Source organism: Buteo buteo, chromosome 2, assembly GCF_964188355.1.
Source record: "Buteo buteo chromosome 2, bButBut1.hap1.1, whole genome shotgun sequence".
Taxonomy (NCBI): Eukaryota; Metazoa; Chordata; class Aves; order Accipitriformes; family Accipitridae; genus Buteo; species Buteo buteo.
The window spans coordinates 53388600-53406462 of NC_134172.1; the positions used below are offsets into that span (position 1 = coordinate 53388600).

The 17863-nt window shown below is 39.6% G+C and overlaps 1 protein-coding gene across 1 annotated transcript in view; it reads left to right on the forward strand.

The window, feature by feature from the left end:
• The window catches only part of CNTNAP2 (contactin associated protein 2), a 1269587-nt gene that overhangs the window by 379989 nt on the left and 871735 nt on the right, over positions 1-17863 (forward strand). Inside the window, exon 2 of the mRNA XM_075054733.1 lies at positions 865-975. Coding sequence (XP_074910834.1) covers positions 865-975 — 111 coding nt within the window. The remainder of the gene's footprint in view (positions 1-864; positions 976-17863) is intronic.

A 17863-nucleotide genomic window follows, 5' to 3' on the forward strand; every position in this document is an offset into this window, starting at 1 on the left:
GATTAGTCAAACAGATTGGTGTAGGTTATGGTTTTTTTAGGTTGTACCTGAAATGTAAAGGAGTAATTTAACCTACGTATTTCAGCCATCTGTTGAAATAACTGAGAAAAAACTAAACAAAGGCAATACATTAACTATTGAAGTATTTGAGAAGTCAAAAGCCAATTCTCTTCATTCTAATTTACATAACTTCATACTACAGCAGGAGATTTGTTTTAAACTTTTTTCTTTATTAGAAAGGCAAAGATTCTGATTTTTTTTTCATCTTAGATGCTAATACCAAGTTAATCCTCTTTATACTGAGTAAAATAGAAGTACTCAAATGGATTATAAAGATTATATTTTTTTAAAAAAATATTATTTTGTTAATTTTTTTCAGTAAATTTGTAATATGTGATAATTCATAGGCATTTATTAATATACCCTAATTTATTTTCTTTTTAAAAATATCAGGTTGTTAGCGCTTCTGTTACAGAACTGAAAGTTTGTATCTTATCTACTTCTTATAAAGCTTTCATGATAATACTTTTCTTCAGCACTATGTTTTCATGTCATCAAAACCATTCCAGATGTATCAGGGCAGGCTTTTTTTGTTCATTTGTAGTAACCCTAAAGAGAGTGGTGACCCATGGTTAGGCATTACCATTACCTAATTTTTCTCTTTGAAGTCTTTATTTTTCATGTAGACATGTGTGCCTCTTGGTTTTTTTGTGGGTTTTCTTGTGGGTTTTGGGGAGGTTTTTTTGTTTCTTTGGTTTTTGTTGGTTTTGTTTGTTGTTTTTTTTTTTTACTGAAATGTTGGGTTCCAATTAATATGTGTGAATAATTAACAGCAAAGAGTGAATCTGTTTTCTTGTGTTTCAGAAAAGTGTGATGAACCTCTGGTCTCAGCATTACCACACTCCTCCTTCAGCAGTTCATCATCTATGACAAGCAGCTATGTGCCAGGGTATGCCAAGTTAAACAAGAGAGGAGGTAAGGGGCACTCTCTACCTTAACGTTCAGATATTTTAAGAAAAAACAATGAATGATACTTTCAATAAGAAAATGCTTTTTACATAAAATAGTATTGCTTATGTTTGTTTTAACAAAGTTTTAGCTGTCTGACAGACCATTTTTGTAAACAGAATGAATTTCTATTTCATTGTATGTGACAGTAATTGCACTCCTTTGCACCACAGGGAGACGTACGCTACTAATAACATGTAGCAGCATGGGCCAAATGCCTAATGTCAATGGAGTCATACGGTACAGTTGTATAATTGACTTCAGTTAAAAGGACATACCTGTGTTCATTGGGTAAATGAACATTTGCAAGGTCATGGTTGTTGGAGCAAAACTAAACAGCTTTGATGTGCTTTGTTGATTATAACTTGTTTCCCACCTTAGCAATGATTGCTGTCATTCATTTTTTTCTAGCACAACAGGAGCTTTGCCTTTTGCATGTATTTCTGTCATGCAATGAGGTGTTGTTCAGAAGTAACAAAGCCATCTCAACTTTGGTGATTGGAAGAATAGGTGTGTAAGTTGAATGGTCTACCTCGTCTAGTTATATCCTTAAGGCTAGGCAAATTTATTTTACAGTCTGAACACAAGTCTTTACCTTCACCCATAACAATTGTCATAGCTTTCCTTGACATTTCTAGATGTCTATATATATACACCATTTTGATATCAATCTCTAAATTAATTTCACAGGAATTATACATTTAAACATGAAACTTTAGATTAACAGAAAACTAGTATTCTGAATACTATTGATTTTATATTTTTCTAAATAGTATCAATCTAAAAGTCCTAAAATCTAAAGCTTCACTGATTCTTGTGAATCAATAGCAAAATTTTATCTTCCTTCCAAAATACATGTAGAGTATAATGAATTGACTTAATGAACCTAGAATTCAGAAATACTTTCACTGTAGGGATGAAGAAGAGAGAGCAAGTGACTGTAACGCCTCAATCTTCTAAATCCTGAAGATCTATAATAATTGCAAAACACCAGACTTGTAGAAGTTTGGCTTACTTGCGCTGCTGCTTTATTTTTCCTGCTTCTGCGGGAATTAGTTGCTCCTGTCTGGATACCATATTCTGCCTCCTAAAAAACCCAAAAAACATTGAAACAAAAGTGACAAACTTTTGTCTTTGGGTGTTTGTAAACAAAATCTGAAATACTATCAAAGGGTGGAACACTCTTAAGATTAAAGGCTGAATTTGTTGCATTGAAATTATAGCCTAGGCTGCCTATGTTCTCCACCAATTTTTTATACTACTGTTTGTGCAGCTTCCAAGCAAAAAAACCCACCACCTTATGAGCAAAGCCATGAATTTACTCTTAGCCTAATTGCAATCTTGATCAAAGAATAATTATTGGTCTAACTATTATTACAAAAAAAGAAGGAAGGAAAAGAAAAAATACTGTTAGGGAGAAAAGTCTCATTAATAAAACAGACTATGTACACATACTTCCTTGTGTCTGTCCCTTTCCCTGGTGTTATGCTCCTGCTGTCACAGCTCCTCTGAGTCTTATGGTGGATGGCTCTAGCTGGGGTGGGGCTATGGTGCATTGTCAGTGTCCCAGACTCTTTGGTGGGAGGAGGATGCAGATGGATGAGTTAAGACCTGCTGGTCAAACAAAAGGCAAGAAGGAAATGCATAGACAGTGGAAGCAAGGACAGGACAGGTATCCTGGGAAGAGTATAGGGACACTGCCCGGTTGTGTAGGCATGGGGTCAGGAAGGCTGGAGCTGAACTTGGCAAGGGACACAAAGAATAAGAAGGGCTCCTACAGGTGTGTCAGTCAGAAAAGGAAAGGTAAACAAAGTGTACCCCCGATGAACATGACTGGCAAACTAGTAACAACAGTTGAGGAAAAGGCTGAGGTACTCAACTGTTTTGCCTCAGTCTTCACTGGCAGTCTCCCTTCCCGCACCTCTCGAGTGGTTGGACCTCAAGGCAGCGCCTGGGAGAGCAACGTCCCTCCTACTGTAAGAGAAGATCAGGTTCGTGACCACCTGAGGAACCTGAACACACATAAATCTATGGGACCTGACAAGATGCATCCCAGAGTCCTGAGGGAACTGGCTGATGTAGTTGCCAGGCCACTCTCCATGACACCTGAAAAGTCATGGCAGTCAGGTGAAGTCCATGGTGGCTGGAAAAAGGAAAACGTTTTTAAAACAGTAGAAAGGAGGACCCTAGGAACTACCAACCTGTCAGCCTCACCTCTGTGCCTGGGAAGATCATGGAACAGATAGTCCTAGAAGCTATGTTAGGGCACATGGAGGACAAGGAGATGATTCGAGACAGCCAGCATGGTTTCACCAAGGGCAAGTCTTGCCTCACCAACCTAGCAGCCTTCTACAATAGAGTGACTACATCACTGGACAAGGGAAACACTATAGATGTCATCTATCTGGACTCCTGTAAGGCCTTTGGCTTCGTCCCCCACAACATCCTTCTCTCTAAACTGGAGAGGTATGGATTTGATGGGTAGACTATTCAGTAGATAAGGAATTGATTGGATGGTCACATCCACAGAGTAGTGGTCAATGGCTTAATGTCCAGATGATCAGTGATGAGTAGTGTCCCTCAGGAGTCTGTGTTGGGACCAGTACGGTTTGATATCTTCATCAGTGACATAGTGGGATTGAGTGCACCCTCAGCAAATTTGCAGATGACACCAAGCTCAGGGGTGGGATGCCATTTGGAGGGACCTGGACAATCTGGAGAAGTGGGCCCATGGGAGCCTCATGAGGTTCAACAAGGCCAAGTGCAAAGTCCTGCACCTGGGTCAGGGCAATCCCCAGTATCAATACAGGCTGGAGGATGAAGGGATTGAGAGCAGCCCTGCTGAGAAGGACCTGAGTACTGGTGGATGAAATATTGGATATGGGCTGGCAACATGTGTTTGCAGCCCAGAAAGCCAGCCATATCCTGAGCTGCATCAAAAGAAGCATGGCCAGCAGGTTGAGGGAGGTGATTCTGCCCCTCTACTCTGCTCTTGTAAGACCCCCCCCCGGAGTACTGCATCCAGCTCTGGAGTCCTCAGTTACAGGAAAGACATGGACCTGTTGGAGTGGGTCCAAGGAAGGGCCACAAGAATGATCAGAGGGCTGGAACACCCCTCTCCTATGAGGACAGGCTGAAAGAGTTGGGGTTGTTCAGCCTGGAGAAGAGAAGGCTCTGGGGAGAACTTATTGCAGCCTTTCAGTACTTAAAGGGGGCTTTTGAGAAAGATGGGGATGGACTTCTTAGTAGGGCCTCTTGTGATAGGACAAAGTGTAATGGTTTTAAACTAAAAGAGGGTAGATTCAGACTAGATAGAAGGAAGGAAATTTTTTTACAATGAGGGTGGTGAAACACTGGACCAGGTGGCCCAGAGAGGTGGTAGATGACCCTTCTCTGGATGTGTTCAAGGTCAGGTTTGATAGGGCTATGAGCAACCTGATGTAGTTGAAGATGTCCCTTCTTATTGCAGGGGGGGTTAACTAGATGACCTTTAAAGGTCCCTTCCAATCCAAACTATTCTATGATTCTATGTCAATGACAACATTGACGTGGTAGGATTTGTTTGAGGTTAATTGTATGTCTTTTTAGGGAATAGGGTGAGGGGAGCTGCACAATCAAGGGAGCAAAGCTGTAGACATGGGAGACCCTGGGGCAGGTGGTGCCCTGGCTGCTGGGGCACCATCCCTTGCCCACAAGCAGGATGAGCAGTGCTGGTGGGACCAGCAGGTTCTGCCAGTTATCTGGAGATTGTCACGCAGGAAGGGATGAGCCAGGTCTGATGTAAAGCCAGGAAGCAAAATCCATAAGTGGGGAAGTACATGGGATGGGGCTGGGCATGGATACACCTGTGATGTGGCTCAGGTAGAGCCTGGGCGTTGAAATGGGGCCCCCAGGCTCACAGGCAGGGCGACTGGATCCCCTGCTGGGTAGGGCAATTTTGGCCTCAGGGCCCTGACATTGATCATGGTTTATTAGTCTGCTACTCCATATGTCTGAATTCTTTGCATGTGTGTGTTTTACACATGTAGGATTCTTGTTCTTCAATCTCTTTTTCTCTTGGTTTTTGTTCTCTAAAATCAGTCTTAGCCACCTCCCAAGGTTGCTTTCTTTTAATGACTAGTAATTGACCTGGTGAGTTGCTTATAGCACTGCTCCCTCTGGTACCACCCTGTGCCCGTATTTTCAATACCTCTACTATGGTCCCATGATTGTAGTCCTCTACACTACATTTTTATTCTACAGTAACAGTTTGTTCTCTGCAGAATATCGACTTTAGGTACAGAAATAAATCAAAATTGTTATACTGATAGTCACTAGCCCATGCAATCACAAAGCTAAGTTAAAGGTAAAACAGATTAGGCTATGTTACCTGGTTGTTAGAGAATTGCTATTACAACTAAACGAGCTAAACAGAAGGTGAAGTCTAGCTTAGAGAAAATACAACTGACAAGCTTTAGTCCTGCAGCCCTGCAGAGTTGATGCAAAGCCTGTGGCCTGACAGGAGCATTGGCAATTTTTTTGGCTTTAGGCCTGCAGACTAGTAGATAACACTGTTTACTGCTCCAGAAATTTAGAAGACTTCTGAGTGAGAATAAATGCTGGTTTATGCTGGTTTCGGGATTTTACTTCTGTGTTGCCTTTATTTTGTTACATGCCTTTTAGTAATTCTCATTCTTTCTGTTGCAGTATGTCTGAACATAGATTTTGATAGGCTGTTGTGTCCCTTAATTTGTGTTTTCAACTGTTCATTGTCCAGATGAAAGAAGTTAAGGAATGGTTCAGTTGTAAAACACTGCTCATCATTTAGGTTGAATTCTGCTTTATCTGATCACAGTTATGTTCATATGCATTCTATTCCCTGTTCTAAAATAGAAAAAAGTCACTAGAATCACTTTAACAAAATAAAGCTTTGCATTAGCTTGGTGGGCAGGATCTTCAAATTGATTTTAGATGACTATTTCTCCTTTTAGTTTACTAGACTACTTATTCTATTGTAAGTGAAAGGCAAATCAGACATTTGGAATTTAATTTTTTTCCTTTAATTATATTTACCCTCCCATTTCTTACTCTTATAATCACTACAGTGAAGTTTCTTTTAATGATGTTTCTTTAGCAATATGGATCTACAGTGCTGTTATTAATCAAACATTTGCTTAATTTCCTCTGTCAAAAGGTCATTTGAAATTTAGTTGCATCTCTTTGCTTAAATTGCAACTTCTTTAGACTGTTGTCATCCATCTCTTAATACCTATGAAGGCTAGTATACATACTTTCCAAAGCTGAAGCTTCGATATGTACATTACCTAATTTTGTTTTCCCAATTCTAGTGCCAGTAAAAGCACTGCAGAATTCAGGAATGTGTTTAACATGTGAACTCGTCCTTCGCTGTGTTTACCCTTCTGCTTCTACAAATGATGGAAAATAGCTCAGTTTTAACGCTGAGATATTTTACAACATCATGGAATTACAGATATTGCTAAGCAAACCAGTAATAAGGGAATCCAATTTTTTTTTTCTCCACAGAGTCATTATCAGCTAATAGGTTCCCAAATCAAATGTGCTATTTAAACCACACTGTGCTCAAGTCATTAAATGGAAAAAACTGCCCCTCGTCTAGCCCCAGACCCTTTAAATTAAGGAAATATGCATTTGAAAATTCTAGTCTCCAACCCAATTATATTTTTCTTTGCCGTTTTCATGGCACTTCACTCTAGACTGGCAAAACACTTTAGCAGATTAGATAGTATATTTTATTCTATTGATTAAGACACTGATTTACTGAACAGTCACATCATGCTATTAAGAAGGTTTCAGTTGTGACTGTAGTTGTTCTGGTTCAATTTCCTGTTAAAAATATTGCAACTGGAAGGATGCACATCAAAGAGTTTAATTTTTTCAGTGGTTTTTAGAAGGCTTCAAAAGCAGAAACATCCATGAATTTATTCCTAATGTTTGTTATCACTTTGTTTACAAGTCCCGTAACTAGCGATCTAGGCAAACTTCATGGAATGGCATTGATCTGGAAACTGAGCCTCCAGGGTATTTTGCTATGTCAGTATGTGAGAATGTTTTACATTTTCCACAGCTGTCTACTCAGAGCCCTGTAAGCCTTCACTGATTTATGGATTAGTACATGTCGTGGTTTAACCCCAGCTGGCAAGTAAGTACCATGCAGCCACTTGCTCACTCCCCCCGGTGAGATGGGGGAGAGAATTGGAAGAGTAAAAGTGAGAAAACTCATGGGCTGAGATAAAGACAATTTAATAAGTAAAGCAAAAGCCACATGCACAAGCAGAGCAAAACAAGGAATTCATTCACCACTTCCCATTGGCAAGCAGATGTTCAACCGTCTCCAGGAAAGCAGGGCTCCATCATGTGTAACGGTTACTTGGGAAGACAAACACCATCACTCCGAACGTCCACCCTTTCCTCCTTCTTCCCCCAGCTTTGTATGCTGAGCATGACATCATATGGTCTGGGATATCCCTTGGGTCAGTTGGGGTCAGCTGTCCCGGCTGTGTCCCCTCCCAACTCCTTGTGCCCCCCCCAGCCTGCTCGCTGGTGGGGTGGGGTGAGAAGCAGAAAAGGCCTTGACTCTGTGCAAGCACTGCTCAGCAGTAACTGAAACATCTCTCTGTTATCAACACTGTTTTCAGCACAAATCCAAACCATAGCCCCATACTAGCTACCATGAAGAAAATTAACTCTATCGCAGCCAAAACTAGCACAGTACATACAGTTACTTGAAAGGAAAAGCAGATTTGATGGACAGAGTATAACTTGATTAGAAAAGTTAAATTCTCCAAATCCTTTTACTTGGTGCTTCATACTCTTCTGCATTGCCCCTTGTTCTTGTTCCAATCCTCATTTCTTGTTAGGGTAAGCAAAGGGAAGTATCCTGAGCTTTTTTGGGGGAAAAAAAGAGTTATTTTTAATTAGAGGAAAAACTGCTGATTGTAGAAACAAATATTCAGTGGTTACCTGCAGATGTCTCAATCTCTTGCAAATGCATACCAAAATGTACTAAAATTTGAAGCCCCAATTTCTATGTCAGTGACTAAGAGTCTTTGATTTATATAATTGTTACAATTGTGAATCTGTGTTTCCACAATCACGAAGAGCCAGAGTCTTGGGGGTACAATGCATGTATGCATTTTACACCATCTCTCTTTCACTGATCCCCAAAGCACCCCAACTGTCTCATAGGCTGCCTTCCCTCTTCTGCCTTCCTGGGCGCTTTCAATCATAGCAGCTGTGAAAAAGTAAATGCTTTCATTTAATTATCATGGAAAGAGTTAGGGAACAAGAAGGCCCCAGAAAACTTAGACTTTTGTTGTCCTCTCTTTGCAAACAAAAGAAGGTGGTTCCTCTGCTAGACTACTACTTAACAACACATTTCACTGGAATTAGTGCTGTGTGAAGCAATTCCTGCTATACCTGTCAGACCTGCAAAGAAATGGGGTGAAGAACCTTTGAAATGTAAGATGTGGCAAAACTTATATGAGGACTGGAATGATGCAATGAATTGCATAGTGAAAGTAGGTTTGGGGAAGGTAGAGTGTGGTGACTCCTGACTTCTGTTAAAGGCTCCTAAGCAAAAGCTTGGATTTAAAAAGCTAAATGGCACTGAATTAGCAACTGTTCAGATAGAGGTCGCTGTAGTCAGAGTCTATCAAATAATCCTTTTGAAAGTAAGATGATTTTTCATTTTAAACAACTAAGTCTTAGTGCTATACAGTATTGCAGTATTTTTTTGTATTTTTTTAATTATAAAAATTACTAGCATGTTGTTCAGTGCTAATATAACAAACGTACAGACTATCTTTGAAATGTCTGTAGTTTGTATGAGAAAACAAAGTACCACAGAAGAGGAGAAATGCACGTGGCTTTTCTTTTTTGTTCCTGTCACTATCACTTTTATCTAAATATATGCAAACATTGTTAATTCTTTGAATACTAAAAAATCCAAAAACTTTTTACTTTGGATGCACTTGTTAAAAAATATTTTGAATATTCTCTCACTTATCAGATCACATTCTATACTTACGTAAACCAAATATTTCTAAGTGTATTAAATGATCCAATGTAATATTTGTAGAAATATAAGAACGTGTTACCTTTGAAAAAATATTTAATTTTCCTTTTCAAAATGACTGACACAGGAGTCATTCACACTGGCACATAAATATGTGCTATTAAGTTAACAGCCCTGTAACACATTTTAACTGGAATCTAGTTACTACACTAGCTAAAAAGATTTCAGTGTTCCTTCTGTTTTTGTCATACCTATTGTTCTGCAAAAGTAGTCCGTATTGCTACCACCTTACTAACTAAAGTGGCATCAGAGGAAGGGAGAGTTTTCAATTAGCTCATTCTAGAGCTTTTTAAAAATCTATCTACAGTAGCTTTTGTATATGTGATGTCAAGGTTATAAGGTCTAACATCTTATGACCTGCCATCAGTAGAATCAATGGACTGTATCACATCATAAGGAGGATTCTTAGCACACTTTGATATAATGCATTATCAATCTTCCTTTTAATGGTTCCCAAGCTATTGGACCTTACACTTCTCACTAGTACAAGAATTAATGCTGCCCATTGTCCACCTCATACCATTTTAATTTAGGGAAGAAATTCTACATTATTTCAACATAATGTAATGTTATATAATATAATTGGAAGCCACTTGAAACTGAGCAGAGTCTCAGAACTTCAGAAATAATCCCAGCAGACAGTGAAAGTATGAAGGTCATAATGAATCTTTGGATGTATGGAAATTATCTTTTGCACAGTGGAATAAAGAAGAAGAAATTTGGTATCCAGGGCTCTCTTTCAAGTCTAGTATTAGGGAGGAATCTGAATCTGCCAACAAAATTAATAATGGAATGTGAGGGGAAGTTTCTGTCGGACAGTTGATGTTCAAAAAGTAGTCCTTTTATCACCTCTGTGTAACTCCTGTCTAGGCTTTCATGTTGCTTTTTAATCAGGGTGCTGACATTGACTTGTTTTTGGAATTATTAATCTGTCTACAAAACAAGCATCAGAAAATTTAAGTGTTGGCATAGGTGTAATTGAGACAGTATGTTTTTTCTCAGTGGAGTTTTAAATTTTGGCTTCTGTGTGGAAGATGCAAGAACTTATCTATTATAGGATATGTTGCTTTTATTCCCCAAATCATTCTCAGTGAGTCAATCAGATCTGTTCTGCAACAGCTCTATCAATATAAAAAAATGCTTGAGAGTCTCGCCTTAGACACCACTGGATGTCACCAGGGGATACCTGGCCTAGGCTCTTTTTAGCATGGCTATTAAAACCTCCAATACCATAATCAATATCACTACTTCTCCAATTCCTTATTAATTTTCTATAATGGGATACAAGAAAGATTTTATGTAGTTTTCCTATTGACAAAGTGAATGTAAAAGTGATGGTTAGCATTGGCCTGGATTCTGTGAGCTGTTTGGGTTCGTCCCTTCACGGGACTTGCCAAGAATTTAGTTTGGGTGCGAATCTCAAGGTAAGAAGGTGCTCTCTTTACATTAACATTGTCCAAATAGAGACAGTAGGGAGCTAGAGTGCAGTAATTAGCACGCTGTAGATCATCACCTTAAATACTGCAATTTCCTTGTGTTGACAAGACCTTTGGGCACACTAAGAATGCCTGTATGCAACATAACTCATTATATTTTTATTAAAACCCTCTTAGAGGAAAGTTATTACAGAGTTGCCAGTGGTTTGTAAAATCACTGCCCAGGTTACTGAATGCTGTCTTTTCTAAGTAAGTAAGCACTTAAGAGTAATAATAGATAGAGTAGCATAAAAGTACGGTAACAACCATGAGAAAAAGAGTAGTATCATCCACTTAGCTTTTGTCTGTCTACAAGACAGCTCTTGCTGAGTAAGAATTTATAAATAATTAAAACATGTTTCCTTTAAATAATTAAACAGTTCCCTTTCTGTAAATATGTGCTTTAGATAAACACACATTGTACAATCTAATACAGTTTATTTTCTGAAACTATGCTGCGTAATACATAGTAGATGAAATTAGGTGATCGGAAGTCAGGGCAAATTGAATATTGCTACCTATTAAATAATTATTTTTCTATTTAAAAAATGTGGAAAGTGACTTATGACTGAAAAAATCCTCTAGTGGCTCATTTATTAATGCAACCTTAAAAATATGTTTGCACTGGACATTGCATTCTTTGTGTTGCACACAGTAAAACCAACACTATTTCCAGAATGTTCTAGAGAGACTACAAGTAACTGATGTTTTGTTTTGGTATGGTTTTTTTTTGTTGGTGGTGGGTTTTATTCACTTCAAGATGTAGCTCCTTTTGGAGCTCCTTTACCTGTGAGGGTAAATGAAAACACTTCCATTTTATTAGTAAGATTGTCTTTTGGTATCATTCCTAATAAAATTTTTGTATAACACTAACTTCAACCTCTGGATTTTTTTCTTCTTTTAAAATCCATAAATAATTCAGGCTCAGCTCATCATTTGTGATTTCCTTTGGAACTAGAGAGAAAAGTCTTGTAGGAAATGCATTTATCCCCTCACGGCTATTATTTCATGGTCAAATATTATTGCTGGATTCATATAATTTTCTGTATGTCTTTATCTGGTTCATATCCTACCACGTAATCCATTTTGCTTATTCCTTACCCTCAAAATAAATAGCTAGGCACCCCGCTTTGATTTCTAATGCAACTCACTTCAGGTCTGTGAATGCTCGTATCTCTGTTTTGAAAATAGTTGTGATTGCCACTCGGTTGACCTTAGCACTTGTTTTCTGTGCTTCAGTGATCTGGCCCTAATGAAACGTTTTTCATAAATACCTACATTTTGTAGAAGGAATTCTTAAAAATACAAAAAAAAATGTTTGCACTAGCTCATTCCTCTGAAACCACAGGCTATTTCAGTCTCTGAAGCAATATATGGGGCAGTAGGAAAAAACATGCTTTGCAGAAAGATAGTAGATTTTGTGAAGGGGCAGGAAAAAGAAGCATCAAAAAGGGGAAAAAAAATTACCAGTGTACATCCAAGTCAAACCGATGCATTGAAAAAGTAATTTTAAAAAGGAAAAACATCACCTTTTTTCATTCAAAACACAATCCAAGTAACAGAGTATGTGGAAAGTGAAGCTCAAATAATTGGATAAAAATAAAGCATCATTAGCTTATGTTAATTTACCATATCCCAACAAATACAGAAAGCATGACCGTTTTTTCCGGTTCATAACTAATTTGTTAATTAAAGTGTTCAGAATACCTAATTGGCTTATTTAATGCATATCGAGATGGGGAGGAGGAGAAAAAAAAACAACTGAGTTATCTGTTAAACTTTATTTGTGAAACTTTTTCTACAGCAATCGTTTGCCGAGGTAGCAGTTCCAGGTTCAGCTGGAGACATAAGGAAGATGGGCAGCTGTCTAGGGCCACAGACAGACCGGGACAGCAGATCTGCCCTGGCTCTGCTGAGCAGCTAGCTTTTTTCAGACAAAATTCAACTTATTTCATTAATTGTTTCTGAAGCTAATGAACAGCTGACTCTGGTAGGAAAGCAGCTGTGCTGGTGGCAGAGAGTAGGCAGCCTCACAGCCAGCCAGACCAGTTCCATATATCACAAATAAACTTTTCCCATACCCTTAGGGACTGTTGCAGCTCTGGCCATTTACCCCAAATTCAATGCTCTTGACTATGCTAAAAGCTCAGAGTTTAATCTGAAGGTTTCTCAAGCAGCACTGGGACATTAACCTGTAAATAGTTAAATTTGTTTAGATGTTCTTACTGGCTTCATCTCTATGCTATCTTGAAAAGGCAGACCTGATTATCTCTCCAACTCCACTCAGAATACTTATATTCTTATTTGCATTTGAGCAGGAGCTAATGGTCTCAAACATGGGGTGACTGACAAGCTTGTACTTGAGCTTTATAGGTGGTATAGTATATCTGGCCTTTCTCTTTCTTACTGTTTGCAGTCAGCTGCTTCAAATTTCACACAGACAAGTCATGCACATAAGATATGTTGAAAGTTCTCACACTCTTTCTAAAAGTGATTATACCTGTATTGCATTTATTTGGTATGTGTTTCGGAACCATTCATGGAGTTTGCATTCACACAAGTGTCACCTGTAAGTGGAGGTGTTATTGTTAGTCAGATGACACAGAGGTGTTAGTGCAGGAAGAGTATTGCCAATGGCAGGTTCTTGCCTGCATAAAGACAATCTTTCACAGCAGGACATCAGTCCTTGTAAATCAGGCACTAAATTAGATAGTGAATCCATTTAAAGATTGCAGACATTACCTCTGGTATCTAATTTCAATTCTTAAAACAGGGAGTGGAGCTTTATCCTATTTAAAAAGCTAGCACACTTTATAATTAAATTTTAGAGTTAATATAAAGGGTGAGACTTTGGCTGAAAAACGCATGGTAATGACACACTGGAGTTCTGCTAGATGCCTCCTCAACTCAATGCCTCGTTGTCATGGTTTAAGCCCAGCCAGCAACAAAGAAAGCACCACAAAGCCACTCGCTCCCTCCCTCCTTCCCCCCCCCCCCCCCCCCCGGCCCCTGTGGGATGATAAGGAGAAATATAAAGGCAGGCCTGTGGGTCAAGACAAGGACTGGGAGGGATCATTCACCACTTATGGTCATGGACAAAAGATAGGCTCAACTTGGGGAAAACCAAAATCAATTTAATTGACTACCAATCAAATCAAAACAAGGATAATGAGAAGCAAACCCAAACCTTAGAACACCTTCTCCCCACCCCTCCCTCCTTCCCGGCTCAACCCCACTCCCAGTTCTCTCCACCTCCTCCCCGTCTCAGTGGTGCAGGGGAACAGGGGATGGGGGCTGGGGTCAGCTCGACACACCTTGTCTCTGCCGCTCCTTCCTCCTCAGGAGGAGGACTCCTCACTCTTCCCCTGCTCCACCATGGGGTCCCTCCCACGGAAGATAGTCCTCCATGAACTTCTGCAATGTGAGTCCTTTCCGCGGGCTGAGGTTCCTCACAAACTTCCCTGGTGTGGGTCCTTTCTGCGGGCCGATCTTCAGTCACAGGCTGCTCCAGCGCGGGTTTTCTCATGGAGTCATGGCTGTCTTTGGGGGCCTGCACTCCACTGCTCATCTCTGTGGGCTGCAGCCTGCTGTCTCATCACGGGCTGCAGGGGCATCCCCTCCTTCTTCACTGACCTTGGTATCTGCATAGATGTTCCTTTCACATCCCAATCCCCTCTCTGCTGGCAGGTTTCCCTTTCTTAAATCTGTTCTCCCAGAGGTGCTACCACCGTCACTGATGGGCTCAGCCTTGGCCAGAGGCAGGTCCAACTTGGAGCTGGGGAAGCTTCTGGCAGATTCTCACAGGAGCCATCCCTGCAGCCCCTCCCCAGCTACCAAAAAACCCGCCACACAAACCCAAAACACTCGTCTACATTGGAGTTGGCACATTTAACAAATTAGAAAATTTCATGCTTCCTCAGACAATGGAACTACTGCGTTTGCCCAGATGAGTGGGAACATATGGGATTAAAAAAAACCATGGGAAAACTGGCCAACCTCTTTTGACAGGTCCAGTACATTTAGGAGTAGCAGAGGCTGACAGGTTAGATATCCTAGGTTAGGTTACAGCTACAGATACTTCAGACCAAGATACAAAGATGTGTGAGACTCAGCTGGAATTGAGGCAAAGATGCAGTGAGTGTACAGAAAATGCACTGTCAGGTGCTTCCAAGGTAGGTGCCTCTTGTCAGACAGTATGAGTGTTTCACCCTCTCCTGCACACAAAATGCAGGTTTCCTTCCATAGATGGGTGTAGTGCAACTGGTAGATAGCTTCTTTGAGCACAGCCAGAGCACTGGCTTTCCCAAATAAGACATAAACAAGTGTAAAAGCTGGTAGAAATGGGAGCTATTTGGCTACCATTATAACCTCCTAATACAATAATATACTGAAAGAGAGAAAAGAAATAATGTGGTAAAATGAGGCTATTCGCTGCAGGATGAGAGCGCACAGCTATTATTCATGTTTCAGCCTTCACAATTAGACATATTATTCACAAGCAAATCTGAACTACACAGTAAGAGACAGGACATTAATACTCATTTTTCTGTATGTGAGTTATTACATAAGTCACAAAAAATATCTCCGGATCTGGAAGAGTCTGACTTGGTATCCAGTCCCAGGTCAGAGATTTGCTGTTGGTTTCACTTTGTTTTGTCTCATTTTCTTAGATGAAACTATTTTTTAACCCATTTGTGACTTAAGATTCACTTTAATATTGATAAAAATGATACAGGCGCACGTACATTTGAAGGAAAAAAAGTGCATCAACTCATACTGAGCAAGATCACTTACTTCAGAAAACTTCAGCTTTGCGCAAGCCTTGTATAGCCAGTTATAGGTGAAAAGGGAACAGGTGAACGATAGCATGTTGTATAGATCCCACTCAGAGGGCTTTGAGCAAGACAAAATCCTTCCCTTGAGTAAGAGAGAGAAAATTTTCCTTTTTTAGGTTATCACTGTAGCTGAGATTTGAGTCAGCTTTGTGCAGAATGACAGATGACTGTAACACTGCAGGGTGAGAAACTGTTAGTGTAATTAAGAAGCAACAGTTTAGTTATGGTGACCCAGATAGATTTAAAAAAAAGCTGTTATACTGTCTGTGCTCTTCTCTGTATGGAGATTTATTGTGCTGGACAGCTAAGGACCAAGCAACCCTCAGAAGAAATGTCAATAGTTGTCGGGAGAAACGGCCGTAATCAAGCCTGCTCTGTCTCTCCCATCTCCGTCTGCTCTGCCGAGTCTTATGAGCAGATTTGAGAAGCCCTCCGTCTGTTTCTCAGCCTAACAGATTTGAGGGTCCTTTGCAAGTGGCGGAGGAATGCACAAAAGTCGACTCAATATGAGTGATAGAAGTGATTCACTTTACTTGCACGGATAGCTCATATTTATACAGTTTACGATAATTATGCCTACTAGTCCTAATATTATTGGTACATTGCTAATGTTTATTCATTACTAAAACACACCTCCTTGTGGTTTGCAGCTATGTAGGTTCCGCAATTTTCTCATGGGAACTTTCTCAAAGTTGTCTATGAAACCTTGCCAAGGTCACAGTGGATGCAGTTACTTATCTCATTCTTCAGCATCCAGGTGTTGCTTGTCAGGCCAGGCTCTTCTTATCTTCTTTTTTCCCAGCGCACAAGGACACAGTGTTTTGTAAACTTATGCTTCGTTCCCACATAGCGGCTGGATTGCTCACATGCCTTTGCCCAGCCAAGAAATCCCCAACAAATAGTGGTTTAACCCTTTCCTCCTGCTATCTGCCCTACATTTCTCCTTCTGAAGTGATCCATTTGTTTAGCTGTGATATATTGTTCATACAGGATGATATTGTTCTGTATTGGATGTCTTTGGTAGTTTGTCACACAACTTAGAAACAACTGAGTATCAGTAGTGAGCTATTGTCTCTTCAGAGCTGCAAACTTTTTCTGACTGCTTCTAGGACAGATTTTTATTTCTTTTAGGACAAACTTATATGCTTTGTGACAAAATTTGTTTGAATGGTCAATTTTCCAAGTCACTCATTGTCAGATAAATTGTTTCTACTGAGATTCATGGGGCTGTGCATTTGATAAGAAGTTGAAAAAAGAGAAGAAAGCTTGAAAAGCTGCTTTTGGACAAGCATTTTAGATGTCTTTGCTTTTCAGTATTGACTACTGTCACATTTCGCATTCCTGCTGGGCTTTCAGGCACTTTACTCCCAGTGAGCTAGTTCTGCTTTGGTTAAGAAAGTTGTCAGAAATTATCTGATATTTGTAAGGATTGAAGGGTCCTACAGTATGTAAAAATAGGTACTTGACTGTGTCTGTTAACCACTTAATATTTATAGATCAGGAATGAGTAGCCCATAAGTTATCTTCTAGCCATCCTTGACTTCTTAGCTTCTGCTAGTACAGACTGGGTGATATGAAGATGACTTGATTTTGAGGGAAGAATCAGGTGACATTGGGCAATATTGTAAAAGAGGAGGAAACAAGATTGTCACTGAGTGAAACAGGGTATTGAGCTTTTGCTGAGAAGGAAATATATAATAGCATAGTGCTGCACTGAGAGGGCTTTAGCTGACATTCTGCCAAATGTAGAATATGTAAAAATTAGATGTTTCTTTTATACAAGCCAAGTTGGTTTTAATATGTACTGAGAGAGATGGTACATGAGCTGCTTTGCTGTCTTCAGTACCAAGAAGTTGTCTATTTTCTATAGCAGGGAAAGAATCTCCAACAAAAGCCAGTGCTGGGATTATTTAATTTGCTGGCTTTAGCAGCTGGTCAGGAAAATTCCCCGTAACACATTTTGAATACATAGAGATGATTGTTGCTTGTATGTGTTGGTTTCCAGGGGTTGGTTTTTTTTTTCCTAATTGTGATTAATCAGTTTCTAAATTAGGCCAAAATGGTGCTCAGTTATCAGGAAGAAAGAGTTGCATGCCAAATTTTAAAAATAACAGTAATTGAGAGACCAGAGAAGCTATTAATTATGAGTCCAATCATTGTGAGCAATCTCTAAAAGTTACTTTGATGATCTTCTAGTTTCAAGGCAAAACCAAATTCTGTATTTTATATGCAGAATATGTTATCTTAAACACACTTGTGATGCTGCTTTAGCTCTTTTCTTCTCTTGAAACAGTAAGTAGCCTGAAATGCAGCTAAGGTGGCAACAAACACATTGACCAGCAATGGCTGTTTGATGAGCCACATCCAAAATCATCTGGAAAGGAGTACTATAGCTGGGGATCAAAGCAGAGATACCAGAAACTGAGTAGGAATTGGCAATAAATTATTTT